Source organism: Chelonoidis abingdonii, chromosome 1 (assembly GCF_003597395.2).
Source record: "Chelonoidis abingdonii isolate Lonesome George chromosome 1, CheloAbing_2.0, whole genome shotgun sequence".
In the NCBI taxonomy this organism is placed as follows: Eukaryota; Metazoa; Chordata; order Testudines; family Testudinidae; genus Chelonoidis; species Chelonoidis abingdonii.
In genome coordinates this window covers 157,282,036-157,299,714 of record NC_133769.1, presented here as the reverse complement: position 1 = coordinate 157,299,714, position 17,679 = coordinate 157,282,036, and the positions used below count along the sequence as shown (strand labels likewise).

Genomic DNA, 17,679 nt, shown 5'->3' with positions numbered 1-17,679 from the left:
TATTGTCCCACCTCACCAGTTTCCAGCAACCCACCTCGACCCAGTGACCAGTCAGCTGGGCGATGTTTTAAATGTAATGAACTAGGACATATAAAGGCCCACTGCCCCAAGAACCCCAAACGATTACAGTTCATTATACCACAATCACACCAAAGATCCCCAGGCCCAGATGCCTCTCAAATACCCTTGGAGCGAAGGGAAACCTTGAGAATGGGTGGAAAGAAGGTTATCACGTGGAGGGACACTGGGACACAAGTGTCAGCTATCCACCAATCCTTAGTGGATCCCCAATTCATCAACTCAGAGGCCCAAGTGACAATTCACCCATTCATGTCAAAATCTGTAAACTTGCCGACAGCTGAGTTGCCTGTCCAGTACAAGGGCCGGTCTGGAATGTGGATTTTAGCAGTCTATAACAATTATCCCATCCCCATGCTACTGGGGGAAGACTTGGACAACCATGTGAAGCTAGCCAAGAGGGTGGGAATGGTCACACGCAGCCAGGCCAAGCAAGCTTCCACACCCATCCCTGTTCCTGAGCTGTCCACCAGGGCCCCATCTGTGTTACCAGAGACCCAGACAGAGGTGGTGGAATTGGATCTTCTACCCATGAATGCTACAGCCCTAGTGAATCCAGTCCCAGAACTGGAAGTGACAAAGCAACAAGCACCAGAACCGTTGCCAGCACTGACTCCAGCGCTTGCAAACCCATCTACAACTCCAATGCCAGAGGGCACCAGCGGCCCTGAACTGGCAGAAACAGAAGATAATCCTACCCAGGAGGCTCAACCAGAGCCTGAAATATCACATAGTGCACCAGCGGAGAGCGGTTCACAATCAATGAAAACAACCCCATCACTTACATTGCTTCCAGAGGGATCAAGCCCAAGTCCACAATCCAAGGAGGAACTGATGTTTCCAGCATCAAGGGAACAGTTTCAGGCTGAGCAGGAAGCAGATGACAGCCTTCAGAAAGCTTGGGTGGCAGCACGGAGCCCCCCACCGCCTCTCAGCTCTTCTAACCGATCCCGGTTTGTTGTAGAACAAGGACTTTTATACAAGGAAACTCTTTCTGGTGAACACCAGGAAAACTGGCGTTCTCAAAGACAGTTGGTAGTCCCAACTAAGTACCAGGTAAAGCTCTTGAGCTTAGCTCATGATCATCCCAGTGGCCATTCTGGGGTGAACAGAACCAAAGACCATTTGGGGAAGTCCTTCCACCAGGAGGGAATGGGCAAGGATGTTGCTAATTATGTCCAGTCTTGTGAGGTGTGCCAATGAGTGGGAAAGCCCCAAGACCAAGTCAAAGCCCCTCTCCAGCCACTCCCTATAATTGAGGTCCCATTTCAGCAAGTAGCTGTGGATATTCTGGGTCCTTTCCCAAAAAAAAAAAACCCAGAGGAAAGCAGTACATACTGACTTTCATGGATTGTTGCTACCCGATGCTGAGCAGTCAGATTAAGCACACCAGAGGAAAAGTGTGTGCCAGGTCCCTTAGCAATCCATTTTTGCCAGGTAGGTTGTCCTCGACATCCTTATGATTTGAGAACTAATTTCCTGGCAGGAACATGAATAGAAAAACCTGTGTGAAGCCATCGTTGCATCACTTGGTTGCCACTCCTTACCACCATCAAACCAATGGCCTGGGTGCGGAGAGGTTTAATGGAACTTGGGGCATGATTGTAATTTGTAAAAATGAACACTCAATGATTGGGTATTAGGTTGCAGGCATTGCTTTTGCCATGCAGGGCGTACACATCCCAGTTTAGGGTTTTCACCATTTGAACTTGTGTATGGCCATGGAGGTTAAGGAGCCATATACATGCTGTACGAAGCAGAATTGGAGCGTTTACGCTTCTCACAGTAGCTAATATTTCTAATTTTGTAGCAACCTACAAAGCACACCCTCCAACAACTCTTAGCTCTCAAACATTTCAGACAGCACACAGTCAACCTGTGAACTCTTGGCCTAGGAGGTTGTGAAGGCTAGGGACTGAAATAGTGTTTAAAAGAGAACTAGATAAATTATGGAGGTAAGTCCATAATGGCTATAGCCAGTGATGGGTAAGAATGGTGTCTCTACCTCTTCGTCGAAGGGTGGAGATATCCAATTCCTAGAACTGGAAGGACCTTGAAAGGTCATGGTGAAAGTCCAGCCTGCTGCTCAGCAGAGGCCAAGTACTTGATTTTGCCCAGATCCCCTTAAGTGGCCCCCAAGGACTGACAATCACAACCCCTGGGGGTGGACAAGGCCAATGCTCAATCCACTGAGCTATTCCTCCCGCGCCAAAAATGAGGGGTCGCTCGCCCCCCATAACCACATCCTTACACAGCAGCAGGGCCAGGACAGGCCTTGACCAGAGGAAGAAGGAAACACTATAAGTCGGGGGGGAGGAATGTAGATAAATTACATCAGGGAAAACGGGAGCCAGAGATCCCTCTCCCACCCTCATCTGCTCCCCGAGAGCCCCCCTCATGCCTTACGGTCTGTAATTGCCCAGGAGTCACCTCTAGAGCCCTTTTTAAATACTGGGTTACATTAGCTATCTTCTCAGCATTGGGTACAGAAGCGATTTAAAGGACAGGTTACAACCACAGTAAATAGTTTGCGCAATTTATCATTTGAGTTTTTCAGAACCTTAGTGAAATGCGATCCGGTATCCCAGTGACTTGTTAATGTGTAAGTTTGATCAGATTAATCCAAACCCCTCTCAATGAACTTCAGTCTGTGACAATTTCCCAGATTTTTTCACCTACAAAGGACGGCTCAGGTTTGGGAATCTCCCTAACATCCTCAGCCATGAAAACTGAAGGAAAGACTTCATTTAGTTTCTCCGCAATGACTTTATCATCTTTAAGTGCTCCTTTTTTATCTCGATCATCTAGGGACCACAATGGTTGTTTAGCAACCTTCCTGCTTCTGATGTACTTAAAAAACATTTTGTTATTACCTTTTGAGTTTTTGGCTAGCTGTTCTTCGAACTCCTTTTTGACTTTTCTTATTACATTTTTAATTTGGCAATGTTTATGCTCCTTTCTATTTACCTCACTAGGATTTGACTTCCACCTTTTTATCTCTCACTGCTTCTTTTACATGGTTGTTAAGCCATGGTGGCTCTTTTTAGTTCTTTTACTGTTTCCCTGGTTTTTTTTTTAATTTGGGGTATACATTTAAGTAGAGCCTCTACTATGGTGTCTTTGAAAAGTGTCTATGCAGCTTGAAGGGATTTCATTCTAGTCACTGTACCCTTTAATTTCTGTTTAACTAACCTTCTCATTTCTGCATAGTTCTCCTTTCTGAAATTAAATGCCACAGTGCTGGGCTGCTGAGGTGTTCTTCCCACCACAGGAATGTTAAATATTATGGTCATTATTTCCAAGTGGTCCTGTTATATTTACCTCTTGGACCAGATCCTGCGCTCCACTCAGGACTAAATCAAGAATTGCCTCTCCCCTTGTGGTCCTGTACCAGCTGCTCCAGTTATGGAGCACCTCCACTGCAGCGGCTGTCGCAAAACTCTTTCCCATGCACTGCACACAGACCGCCAACACACTCTTATCTATCTCCTGGCTCCACTCTCTACCCGCAGCATTCCACTCCTCCCTCCTCACAATCCAGCATGTGGACTCCCACTCCTCACTGCACTCAGCATCCATCCCTCAGCAGTTTGGCCCTGCTAAGTACAGCACCGGATGCATTGTACTCCAAAGGAGGCGGCTGGGTATGATCCCTGGACATACAGAAATCTGTAGCTGTCCTGGGACCCCTCCTCCTCTTGAGAACTTCCCTTTTCCCACACCCCCTTCCCAACCCTGCTGATGAATTTTTTCCTTTGACTCCTCCGGTTTCTGTCTTTTAATAAAAGAATTGTGTGTTTGGAAGCCATCTTTATTCTATTAAGTGAAAGTAAAAATAGCAGTGCAAAGCAACATACAATAATGTTAAGGTTCTTTCTTGCATCATGTGCACCAATCACCTCCTAGCATTATAAGCACTGCAATCCCGAGCACAGCAACAAAAATTAGTGGCTTTCAGCTTCAAATTGCTGTCTCAAGGCATCCCGGATCCTTATGGCCCCGCGCTGTGCTCTTCTAATAGCCTTGGTCTCTGGCTGTTCAAACTCAGCCTCCAGGCGCTGAGCCTCTGCCGTCCAGTCCTGAGTGAAGCTTTCATCCTTTCCTTCACAAATATTATGGAGCATACAGCACACAGCTGTAAGCATAGGCACATTGTCATTGGCCATGCCCAGCTTCCCACAGAAGCAGCGCCAGCGGGCTTTTAAACAGCCCAAAGCACATTCCACAGTCATTCTGCACTTGCTCAGCCTGTTGTTGAACCACTCCTTGCTGCTGTCAAGTTGACCTGTGTATAGCTTCATGAGCCATGCCATTAAGGGGCAGGCGGGGTCTCCCAGGATGACAATGGGCATTTCGACTTCCCCTACAGCAATGTCCGTGAAGAAAGTCCCTCCCTGCAGCTTCTTGAATAGGCCAGCGTTCCGAAAGATGTGTGTGTCATGTACCTTTCTGGACCAGCTTGTGTTAACTGTCCGGAAAACGCCCACGGTGATCCACAAGCATCTGAAGAACTACTGAGAAATACCCCTTGCAATACCCAATACTTGGTGGCTAAGTGGTCTGGTGCCAGAATAAGAATGTGCGTGCCAACTATTGCCCCTCCACAGTTAGGGAAGCCCATTTGTGCAAAGCCATCCAGAATGTCACGCATGTTGCCCAGAGACACAGTCTTTCAGAGCAGGATGCAATTAATAGCCCTGCATACTTCCATCAATACAACTCCAACCGTTGACTTTCCCCCTCTGAACTGGTCAGCGACCAATCCAGTAGCAGTCTGGAGTAGCTAGCTTCCACAGTGCAGTCGCCATGCGCTTCTCCAATGACAGGGCAGCTCTCATTCTTGTGTCCTTGTGCCACAGGGCTGAGGCGAGCTCACACTGTCCCATGAATGCGGCTTTCCTCACGTGAAAGTTCTGCAGCCACTGCTCATCATTCCACATGTGCATCACAATTCGATCCCACCACTCAATGCTCGTTTCCTGAGCCCAAAAGCAGCATTCCATGGTGGTCAGCACCTCCGTGAATGCCACAAGCAATCTCATGTCGTAGCTACTACGCGTGGTGAGATCAATGTCGCACTCCTCTTGCCTTTGTAGTTTAAGGAATAACTTCACTGCCACTTGTGATGTACTGGTCAGAGCAAGTAGCATACTGGTTAGCAGTTCAGGATCGACTCCTGCAGCCTGGAAGAGGCAGGGCGCGCAGTACACGAACCGTTGAAAGATGGCGCCAAATGCAGACAGAAGCACAGGGATTGATGCGATGCAAAGCAATGCATCGCAGGGCTTTGGGACTGGACCCAAGATGCCCCACAACCCCCTCCGCCTTCCAACAAGTCTTAGCGGCAAAAGAGAAAAAGGTGCTCTGTGGAACAGATGCCCAGAGTGCACCACTCCGAATACCCCTGCAAGTGCCGGAAGTGTGAACATGCTATTGTGCAGGCAGCTGTCAGTGTGAACACACGACAGTGGTATCCCTTCTGTGTTCTCTGAGCTGTGCTGTAACTGCTGGCGCTTTAACTTTGCAAGTGTAGACGTGCCTATGTTCATGTGTCCTGTGAGACCCCAGCCTCCATTTTTCCTGGGCTGGTCCACACGTGCACAGGAAGATTTTCAAGTAAACAGAGCCATTTCCAGTTCATTGATTCTGAAGCACCCTTAATGGCTTCCACTTAATATGTTCACATCAGTAATACAAGTTTATATCTTATTCTCCAACTCCAGACATAGAAATAATACATGCAAACAAATAGGATGAACACACTCAGACTATAAGGTTTGTAACGATACCTTACAAGAGACCTTTTGCATAAAGCATATTCCAGTTACATCATATTCAGATTCATAAGCATATTTTCATAAAGCATATGGAGTGCAACATCACACCCTGCTTTAAGGGCAAAAATCAACTCATTCTTAACTACAGAACCCTGCCTGGTACCTCCATAGTAAATAAATAAGTATCCACATGCAATTTTCCATTATTTTCCCAAAATAATGCTAAGAACCATAAGTGACAGATGACTATCACACTGCTTAAGGTACTACTGAACAGCACTCATATACCATTATAAGAAATATAAACTAAGAACTGAATAAAATAGCATGTTTTGGACAAAATTTTTCAAAAGTGGTCATTTTGGTTGCCTCAAATTTTTCAGTGAACACTCCTGCTTTGTTTCCAACAATGGCATAATATAACGAGATACAGGACATTAAATATCGTGTTATTCCAATTAGCGCCTTCCTTTTTTTTCCTACTTGAATTTAAAGGATGATGTTTTATGAATTACAAGAATATAAATCAATGTTTCGTACCTAGGACACCATTTTCTCAATGATATAAAGTATTAATTCCTAATTTAGATGGTTGTGAGATTCAGTGTTAAAAGTTATTTTGCAAATGAAGTGAAAAAAGGCATGATGGTAATCAGAAAGTTTTATGGGACAACAGGATGGATAAAAATCAATGATTTTTTTTTCAAATACAAAAATCTGATTTTTTTTTATTTAAAATTGGTTTTTTTGATAAAATGCTTTTTGAGGAAAAAGCATATCTAAAGACAGTTTTAATTAAGATACATTATAGCGCAAATATATCTCATCATGGAATAGGGATTATAAATTCTAATTCTATAGTATGAGACAACACACCTCTACCCAGATAGAACGCGATCCTCAAGAGACAAAAAAATCTCACCGTGTTATAGGTGAGACTGTGTTATATTGAATTTGCTTTGGCCCTCCCTGTTCCTTGTTCCCTGACCACCTCCTTCAGAGACCCCCCATCCCTAATCATGCCCAGGACCCCACCCACTACCCCTCCTCCCTGTCCCCTATCCACACCCCACACCCCGACAGTCACTCAACGGTAGCAGCAGAAGAGGAGTAGCCCGGCCTCAGCCCGTTCCACTCTGCCACCTCCCAGCTGCGGCGCTCCGCGTCCCGCCACAGGTGAGTGTGGGGAGGTTAGGGAAAGGACGGCCCCATACTCACCTGTGGTGGGAAGCGGAGCTCCACGGCTGGGAGGTGGCAAAGTGCAGCAGACTGAGGCCGGGCTGCTCCACTTCCGCTGCTGCCAGTGAGTGCGGGGAGATCCCTTCGCCCAAGGCCCCTCCCCTGAGCAACACAGCTGGGGCCGGGGTGATGGAAGTGGGCAAGCTGCTCCCAGCCCCCTACTAATCCTCAGGGACACTCTGGGACTGCGGAACCCCCAAAGGTGCCCCCCTACAGCTCCTGCTTCCCAGACTCGAGGGGAGGGGGAAGAGAGCCCCTGACCACCCCCGAGACCCTCTGCCCCTTAACCAACCCCTTAGCCCCAGCCTGGCCTGGCACCCTTAACACGCTGCTCAGAGCAGAGTGTCAGAGCTTTACCGCCTTGTATGTGAACCCCGTGTTATATCGGGTCGCATTACATCAGGATAGAGGTGTATATTCATGTAATGTTTAAGAAAAGTTTTGTAAATGAGCTCCAATAGTTCATGGATTAGGGTATTCCAGAGGCTTCTGTATAGATTATTTAGGTTAATCTTTCTATCTACCCAATTGGACTCAGTGCTCAGTCTAGAAGATACATCAGAGATGCTTAGTTTTGCAGTTCTTAAATTTGTGTCTCCAGAGGTAACAAATGCTCGTTAACAGCAAAAATGTTTTAAATAAATAAATAATATAGAGAGGTGAGAAATAACAGACCTCAACCCTATTGTCCCTCTGCAAATTTGTGTACACAGAGTCAATCCCTTACCTTTCTCTAAAAGTGCAAAGTTTTTAAAAATTCAATGAATAGAAGATTGTTGGAAGCGGAATAGATCTGGACAAGGAGAAGAAGTCTGGATATAAATGTGAGAAGCGAGGGACATATGCTGGTTTTGTTAAAACACTGTATGTTTGCTGTTGAAGAAAAAAAATCCAGAATACCTAACATTGTTGTTTTAGTTAAATAAAACAATTTAAATGTCTGTTTGGTGATGTTCTTCTCCTAATACAGCATGGCAAGAAAATCCTCCAAATATTAATGATTAACCTGTTGAATTGGAGATAGTTCATCTTGCAGTGACTTCATAAATATCTGCTTCAATTACCTTTGGTAAATGAAATAACCAAACAATCATGCATTTTCTGATATAGCTGTAAAACTAATCTGAAAAATTTTCAAAATAAATCACTGTTTAAAAATGTATAGTGTGTACTTTCTAAAAATGAAATCTCTGAATTGTGAAGAATATGTATTAAGGTTGTAACAACCAACAAGAACGCACTTTTATGTAGAAAACCATGATTAAATTGAGTCTTCTGACTAGTGATTTAAATCAAATCCACCCTGTGGGACAATATCTCGCAGTCTGCCAGGGCTGGAAATACTTGGCAGGACTAATGCAAATGATTATACAACCAATAAATTTTTCTTAGCATACGTCCTGAACCAGCCAATGGAAAAGAAAAAAAATTAAGTCCATGTATGTTTATGAGGCCTGGAAGAGTGAAACATGTCTTCATTACTGCACGCCTAGCCTGAGGAAACCCTACTGAAGTTTCAAAGACTCCCTATTGTGTTAGTTCTGGAACACAGGAAGGCTGAAACAGAGTGAGATATTGGATTCTGCTCATTTGCATATCATTACTCAGAATGGTTTTCCTGCTCACAGCTGACTCCAAACAGATAAATTTGACTTAAGGAATCTATGAATTCTTTCCAGTCTAATTTCTTTTTTTAAAGTGCAGATATTATAATAAAACCTGGGTGAATCCTGACTCAAAACCAATACTGACATCTCACAACAGAAAGTAGTCGCAAACAAAAATGGATTTACACCAAACATACTTTACCGTTCACAGAGTTGTAAAAAACTGCCCGTGTGCTTTTCACGCTACTAGCACTGCCCACTGAACCGCCAACATCCCACAGCTCGATGTAGTAAGTCTTCTCTTCTGGGGTCCCCTCTTTGTAGTCATGAATCTGAAAAAAAAAAAAAAAATCAATCCATAAGTAACCAGAAGGCGATCCACACAATGCTGACCTCAGCTGGAAGGGCAAAAATTCCCAGTGTTGGAACAGTAACTTTTAAATCAGAGTACATGGATCCATGTCACTTTTTATTGTGAGGCTATCAGATCTCACAAACTATACATCCAGACCAGCTTAGTAGACCTGCAATGGACACCATGCAGCTTCAGGAAGCAGTCTTGCTGAGCCAGTAGAGGGCCTTCTTCCTTCAGAGATACTGGTGAATCTAAATCCTCACTGTGATGCTTAGGGGCACTCTGCTGCTAGAGCAGATGAAAAAGTGAGGTTCTGACCTCTTGTGGTAATTAAAGGACATATGGTAATAGTTGCAAGATTAAGATTAGCACTGGTGTCTAGTTATTTATCTTCTCTTGAAGTTTCAATTCAATTCACTATCCGTCACTTTTCCTCCTAAAGTCTGATGTGTAGTTTTGCTCTGCACTATTAAAAACGAATGCCACATTTCTTTTTCCCAAAAGCTGGAAATGTGCGCTGGGATTCTTTGGAATGAAAGATGCTGTTCAGACATTAAGACAGTATCATCACTAGCCTCAGGCAAAGCATGACACCTTGGAAAGAATGAAATTTACAATAGGCTTGGGAGGGGATGTTTTTCACCACACCATGTGGATGGTTGCTCATCACTGAAAACTTCCTCATAAATTTCTAGATTCCCCAAGCCATTAGCTTCTGGTGTCAGCAGCCTGTAAAAAAGGCAGCATTTCACAGACATCCTGCTCTTTAATGACATGAGCAAAACATTCTTACATGATATAAACAAATGAAATTAAATCCTTTTCTTTTATATGTTTGGCTGGCAGCATGAGTGTGGAATTAAGCTATAAGTGGCAATTGATTTCCAGGGAATTTTGAAGAGTTTAGTTTAATTTAATGCATTCACCTACTGATACTGAATTCACCACTCAATGAACGGTGATAATAATACAGTTATATCCACTACAATATGATGCTTCTATAAAGGACACATATCTAGGATTCTTTAAATGTACCATTGTAAAGCCTAATTTTTGGGAGCAAAAATGCTCAATGTATAATGAGAATATCTTACCTTTCTTTACCACCTTTTGTCCCAAAGTGTTAAACAATTTACATACATCATCACTGAAATGCAACTACCTAAGAGGTGGATGGCAGCTGTTAGTTCATTATAGGTAAGTGAGAGAAGAGGAAATTTTAACCAAAGACGCCAGGTAAACCTCTTCCATTAAGAGAATGCCATGAGACCCTTTAATGTCCATACAAAATAGACAAGACTTAAGCATAAATATTTAAGATATCATTTGAAAGACCCATGCACAGTAAACTTAATTTAGAGGCCTTGGAAGTATCCTGCTGAGATCTGAACCTTTGACTTCAGAGAGAACTGCCCACAGTGTCAAGATTAGATGGTTCATTTCTTTTAACTTTTGAAGGACAGTTGCAGTACACACTACAAGTTTAGAAAGTTTTACCTACTCGGACATCCACTGAGCAGCCCACTGTCCAAGATGGGTTTCCCAACACCTGGTTCTGGCACAACAGATGAACAAGTGAAGACTTCCCAACACCTGAAAAACAAACATAAATAGAAGCTCCATAGTTGGCAATGCATGATCTTTACATTTACCAGTGATACCATAATAAGAGCATGGTTAAGACTCAAGAGTGATGATAGCATAATCTTAGGTCAACTGAATGATCTGGAATAGTCTTGGTAAATCAGGCAAAAAGGCTCCACTGCTGAGTGGAATTCTAAACATAACACATCTTAGTGTAAAATGATGCACTTGGGTAGAAATAGCATTCATGCTAAATATAGCTTAAATGGCAATGAACTAATTACTAGAGCAAAGGATAGCGGCCTAGTTGTATTGTTAGACACATTTAAATCTATGATCACCTAAGTGCAGCATCAGTAAAAAAATATTGATGATAGGAACACCATGGGTATCTCTACACTGGAGTGGAAGGTGAAATTTCCAGCTCAGGCAGACGTACATTTCCTAGCTGATTGAGCTAGTGCGCTAAAAATAGCTGTTTAACTGCAGCTGCATGAGCTGTGGGATCCGCTAGTTGCCTCAAGCACAATCCTGTCTGAAGCTCTACATATGTAACCAGGGTGGCTAGCCCATTCTGCTGCCTGTACAGCCTCAGCTATACTGCTATTTTTAGCACACAAGCTCCACCAGAGCTCTCACAGGTACCTGAACTGGAAATTATACCTCCAGCTCCACTGTAGACATACCCTATAAATACTGAGGTTTGTAAAATGAAGGATAATAGCACACGGGCTTTTGTCAAGGGGAGTACATAAGTCTGAGAACATTGTGCTATTGCATATATAGAAATGGGTACGTCACGTCTGAACCATAATATCTAGTGCAGCCTATTTGAAGGAAGATTTAACTGAATTGGAGAGAGTGCAGCATTAGGCAACTAAAATGGTAAAGGATTAGTGGTTGTTAAATAGCAGTGAGCAGTAACACTGGGTGAGGACAATGAAGGGACATGATTAATGCATTTAAACTAAGTTGTTATAAAATTAAGCTTACATCTAAGAATTTAAACCATGCTCATCATTCATGATATCTGATAACTTAATATAGGCCATAGCTTAACAATCTACTTGAAATTTCTGGACAGACCAGAACAAGACAAAACAGAATTTTATAAGGCAGTGGTGAACAGATGGAATGGATTTTCAATCAAAGATAGTGAAAATATGTTTAAGCAAAAACTGGATGACTATGGAATGTATAAAACTAAAAGCATAATTAGTTACTTTTGTACTTGATAGTGGCTGTCTACATCCCTATCCTCTGGTTGTTCCCATGGTTTTTGTTGGTTTGTTTGGGTTTCTTTTGCTTGGAAAGGTTTGTCCTCCTCTGACTCAAAGAATTTTATTTTTTTAATTTAAATACACATCTACTCTGATATAAGGCTGTCCTCGGGAGCCAAAAAAATCTTACCGTGTTATAGGTGAAACTTTGTTATATCGACCTTGCTTTGATCCATCGGAGCGCGCAGCCTCGCTTCCCTGGAGCGTGGCTTTACTGTGTTATATCTGAATTCATGTTATAGCGGGTCGTGTTATATTGGAGTAGAGATGTATTTTCTTGAGCGTCATTAAACCATTCCAGCTAGTCTAATGGCCTGCATGTGGTCTTATATGACTATGTAACAATATACATAGTGGAACCTTTAGAAATCAGAATGATAGGATTTTGCCTCTTACAGTAATTCTCATTTGCTACTCAACCCCATTAGACCTGGCTTCCCACTCAAGACTTGACTTGTACCTTCCTACCATAAGAAGTTAAACCATGGTATCAGGACACACCTGATACAGCTAGCCAATCGCTGCACCCTTCCATAGAGAGATCTTGAAACTAATGGGATTCTTCTGGAGATCATGAGCTCACTCAAGGGATGCACTAAGAAAAAGCCAATCTGGACACACATGAATTTAGTGAACAGTGGGAAGAACAAAGGGGCTGTTCTGAAGGCTAAGATGAGGAAACATCAGGGCAGAGACCACAGGAAGGCCGAAGGAGTTTCCACTGTCCAGCCAAATTCTCAGCCCCTTTTCGCTTTTACCAGAAGTCTCCTCTGGGGCTAGAATTGCCCCGTTTCCCTTCCAGCTCCAAAGAAGAACCAGTCAGCGCCGGGGCTGAGCCCTTCCGCTGATCCGAGGCTTTGGAAAACTGCTGAACATTCACACTAGAAACCGGATTCTGGCTTTTTCATGCACAGCCACAGCTCAGAGGGGAGCTCTGTGCAGCGCCTCCCGGCAAGGGAGCCGGTGGGGCCGCTCTGGGCACCGCCTCGGCCCCAGGCGTCTCTGTAGGACACGCGCCAGAGCTGCGCAAAGGCACGTGCGGCGGCTGCCAGGGCACGAGGCAGGGCCTGGGACGCGCTGGCGCGGCGAAGAGGGGAGGGCGGGGCCGCCGGGAAGGGGGAGGGGTGGGAAGGGCCCTCACGGAGTCACTCACCTGAGTCCCCCAGCACCAACACCTTCACCCTGTCTAACGCAGCCATTTTACCCTGCCCAGCAACAGAGCCTCACACGGCACCGCCCCTTCCCGGCGCAGCCAATCATAACCCCCTCGGACCATTCACTCAACCAATTGGGTGGCCTCTCCCTTCCGCGCCCCACTATATTACCGTCTTCGCTTTTGATTGGCACACGTGGGTTGAGGCGGGCCTAGTGCCCCGCTTCAGAGAGCGATTGGTGCGCTGCCCTCTCAATCCCAGTCGCAGCCGGGGATGCGTAGCGGCTCCCCGCCCCCTCTCCAGCTGGATTGGAGCAGATCTCCTCGCGCCCCGGCGAGGGTGTGTTACCTCGTGTTTGTGTCAAAGGGATGCGCCGCCGGGTGGGGTAGGCCGGCGGCGTGATTCCATAGGTGTGCGCCGAGGACTGTGTATTATGACGTCAGGTGACGGAGTTCCTGAAAGCGCCGCCTGGAGACAGAGCCAGCGTGGAGCGGCCGGCAGGTCAGTCCCGTGCCCCGGCGTGGGCGGCGGGAACGGCTGCAGCTCCCAGCGCACTTCCCCCGGGCACGCGGGTCGGCTTGCGCCGAGATCTTGGGTTCCCCCTCACGGCCCCGACGCTGACGGTTGGTTCCGGGCGGCGGTGCCCGCACCCGGATCGAGCCGCCGGGGGAGCGGGGCCGCCTCGTGCACCGGCTGTTAAAGCCGCACCGCGGCGCGCGCGGGGAAGGGGGTTAAACGGCGCGGGGGGGCCTCGGGCTGACGCGCCACGTGCTTTGCACCGGGCTGGCCGGGCGCTCTGCTGGGAGCGGGCTTCGGCCCAGGGTCCTCGCGGCCCCGCTTTGGGCCCGATCGATGCAGCGCTCATCATCCGGCCCAGCGATCAGTCCTGCACGTGCCTGCTGGGCCGTGAACTCTGCCTTACATCAGGCTCCCCCAGCTCCTGAACGTTTTGCGTGGGGGACTGGTCGCTTTCATACCAGATCCTTTCCTAGTCTCTGGTTACACCTTCCTGTTGTAGAAACGTTCCAGATACAAAATTGAGGCGTTTTCATTTAAAAATAAACAAAACTACAACATCAGACATGTAAAAAGCAGTGGGACGGGACGGGAGGGAAGACATAGTCGGGATAGAGAAGTTATACTAGGGGATCTAGGCTGGGCGACTAGAAACATGGACTGAAAACTCAAAAGATTCCGTTTAGGAAAAATACAGCTAATATAGTGGGGTGGGATGTGGGGGCCGGGTATAATCAGAAGCAATACACAATAGGGGGAAGGAATCCGATAAAAGACCAAGAGGCAGTGATAGAAAGCAAAGGAGGCATAAGTTTGCAGTATGATGTTGCTGCAGAAATGCATGTCTGGAATTCCAAATGAAAGGACATACCCTCCCAACTTCCTTGGGAAACTGTGCCTAGACCACTCTCTCTAAATAGGTCTTGTGATTGGTACAGTCTCGCTAATAGAAACAATGACATGAAATTAAGACTGGTAGCACATCTTTTCAACCATCTTAATTTTCTCTCCCTTCTTTGTGTTTACACCCACTGTTCATAAACTGTTGTTCCTCCACTTAGTTGTTGATTAGCTACACTAAATATTAGAAGAGTCAAATCATTTCTCACACAATAAATAAGTCAGTCCCTTTAGTCTCTTGATCACTTTTGTTCATTTTTTCTGGCATCCCATCAGTTTGTCAATTTCTTTCTGGTAATGTGGTGCCCAATATCAAATAAAAAATTCTAGGTCCAGTTGCGTCTGAGACATGAAAAACAGACATTATCTCCCTGCTTGTCAGAAGCTGTGCAAGGAGAATGTATTAAGCCCTTTGGACTGTGATGGTGAAATCATATGAGTTTTTAGAAAGGATTCTGAGATTTGTATGAGAAACATATTACTCAAATGGACCCACCAGCTTGTTAATTTCATTGGAAGTAATTAATTTATTCCATTGTGGTCCCACAAGTTATACTTCTGGTGGAAGAGGATTAGATTCTTCTGCTGGCATCTACTACAGTAACAGTGTAATTGTAGGTACTCCTGGATTCCTATGCAGTTATATAATCCTTAGGAACATATACATATCCCATGTCAGACTACTGGTCTTGTTAGTTTGGTAACCCGTGCTCAGTGGCTGCCAGTATTTGCTGCAGGAGAAATAGGCAATCCCAGTCATGCAAGCTGGTCAGTTGTACAGTGTTGCAGGGGAGTAGAACACCAAAATAAGAATATGAATACTTGGGTTCTGTTTCTTGTTTCTCCTAGTAACTCAATGTGGCCTTGAGCAAATCTCTCTCTCTCTCTCTCTCCTTGTGTCCATATGTGCAAAATGGTGTAATGTTTCTCCATCATTGATGAATGCTTTGAGATCTGTGGAATGAAAGGTGCTGCATATGTGATGAGCATTACTGTTACACAGGGTTGAAAGAATTACACTCTGACCCTGAAGTGTTCAGTTTATGCCCTGAAATGGGACTTCATTACCTTTGTGTCATTTTACTGCCTCTGGTTCCAAATGTTAATTGCAAAATAGTCAGGTGTTTCTTAATTCCAATCACCATATTGGACTCTAAACACCTTCTTCAACGAATCCCACAGGCTCTTTATGTACTGCAGTGAAAATATCCCCTTTTATTTCCTCTAAAATCACACACCATTAACTTAATTACATGACCAATTGCTTTTATATTATGAGATGTGAGACTTAAAAGAAATTGATCTGTTTTCACTTTAATCTATTATTTCCCCCCCTCTAATTTACACTTCGGCTGAGAGGAGTCCTCTAGTAAAAGTAAATACAAAAGGGCATGTCAATTCATCTCGCACAGTGTCTAAGGCAAAGCAGGAGAAAGGAGGTGCAGTGATCACATTTTGAAGAGACTGAGCACAGGGTTTCCTGGAGCTTCCAGGGAGTAGGATTTGGAATGCTCCAGGAAGTATCAGAGAAAAGCTATAGGATTTGAAATTAGTCTGATGTAGAGGCAATTTTTGTATGGTAGGAACAAGAAGAAGGATCCATAGCTCATGGTGGAGAAAACCAGGCTGATACAAACACCCAGTGGAGTATCTGAAGTTAGGCCAGCCTAGGTGTAGAGATTAGGAAGGATGGTCATTTACTTGGTTCTGAAATAGACAGGCAGCTGGTGGAGGTTTGTGCTTGAGAGTAATATATTGATGTTACACATCCTAATTAGACATTTCTATTAGTGGAATTTTCCCCACTGCAGTTCTGTGGAATCAGCTTATTTTCCCTCTTTTTACTCCTCCTTATGAAGCAGGATTGAAAAATGGTCACATCAGCTCCAACTTTTCTTCCACTGGAAGACTTAATGCTAAACTTCACCAGGTTTGCTGAGCAAGAAGCTAGCAATCAAATCTGGGACTCTTGCATGGCTGCACAAGTAGGATACTGGACAACCTGGATCACAGAGGGAATGTGTATTGTTATCTGTGTAATGCCATAACTTGGCATGTCAGTTGTCAAAGACTTTTAAACAGACACTGTCCCCGGCCTCTGGGTTTTTGATCTATATTAGACAAACCTAAAATATGAGTATAACAGATGCAGAAAGCAGGTTGTGGAAGATGGGGAGAGGATTAAAATAAACTGTGAGTCGTATAGTGAGTCAGTCATAAGTTCTAATATTTATAAGCAGAGACTGAAGTCTAGTGGTTAGCGGAAAAATGGACTTTGGACTTTGGGTTCTTCTCCCTTTCTCACAGTGTCTCGCCCCGTGACTGGACAAGTCATTTCATCTTTTTGCCTCAGTTTTCCTCTTCTGTTCCCTCATATGAGCATCATGAGGCTTAATGAATGAGACCCCTAGGTGAAAGTCACTAAAGGAATCTGTATAACTCTAGTATTTTATCAACATCAGTGAGATAGACTAAAATAAATGAGAAGTTACAGGTGTAGTAACCAAATAAAAGTTGAAGATAAAAATGGCCACTTGACTTTTAAAATAAATATATTTCTTTTAAGGTTACAGACCTTGCTGACAGATTGTTTTCCCAAGTTTTTGGCTTCTAAATGCTGTTATCCTCACCATGTTAGTCAAGTAGAGTGGGAAGGAAAATGGATCAGGCATCACTGGTAGAAATTCTGTTTGGCAAAGAGTTCTTGAAATATTTGTTGTGGCTGTGTATAAGGTGAAAAAGAGTTTCATTGCTTTCTGCATAGCTTCGGCAAAGTCCTGGGCGGTGGAACTATTCCATCTGGTTTACATACTGGCTATTCTAGGCTCTTTGCACCCAGTGACAGTTCTTTGCTATGATGGTTAATGGGCTAGCTGTGCATCTCTCCCCTTCTGGTTTCTCTGAGTGCTAGATCTCATGTCTTCACTTTTCCTGGGGGAGAACTCCACAATTCTTCCACTCTTAGATTGGGTCCTGGACTGCAGCACCCTGTGTATCCACTAGGCCTACCCAACAGGTCCTGCTGGGTTAGGCTTCTGTGGTCTTATAGATTCATAGACTCTAGGACTGGAAGGGACCTTGAGAGGTCATCGAGTCCAGTCCCCTGCCCTCATGGCAGGACCAAATACTGTCTAGACCATCTCTGATAGACATTTATCTAACCTACTCTTAAATATCTCCAGAGATGGA

The 17,679-nt window shown here is 44.6% G+C and overlaps 2 protein-coding genes across 3 annotated transcripts in view; one reads left to right on the top strand and one right to left on the bottom strand.

The window, feature by feature from the left end:
- The window catches only part of RABL3 (RAB, member of RAS oncogene family like 3), a 45,031-nt gene extending 31,853 nt beyond the window's left edge, over positions 1-13,178 (bottom strand). For both annotated transcript variants that reach the window (XM_032785910.1, XM_032785912.2), the window contains exons 1-3: positions 13,074-13,178; positions 10,558-10,649; positions 8,904-9,033 (exon numbers count right to left, since the gene is read on the bottom strand). In XM_032785910.1, coding sequence (XP_032641801.1) covers positions 8,904-9,033; positions 10,558-10,649; positions 13,074-13,119 — 268 coding nt within the window. In that variant the 5' untranslated portion in view covers positions 13,120-13,178. The remainder of the gene's footprint in view (positions 1-8,903; positions 9,034-10,557; positions 10,650-13,073) is intronic.
- Positions 13,179-13,249: 71 nt separating this feature from the next.
- Positions 13,250-17,679, top strand: part of GTF2E1 (general transcription factor IIE subunit 1) — a 115,058-nt gene continuing 110,628 nt past the window's right edge. Inside the window, exon 1 of the mRNA XM_075071827.1 lies at positions 13,250-13,575. The gene's annotated coding sequence lies outside the window, so the exon portion shown is untranslated. The remainder of the gene's footprint in view (positions 13,576-17,679) is intronic.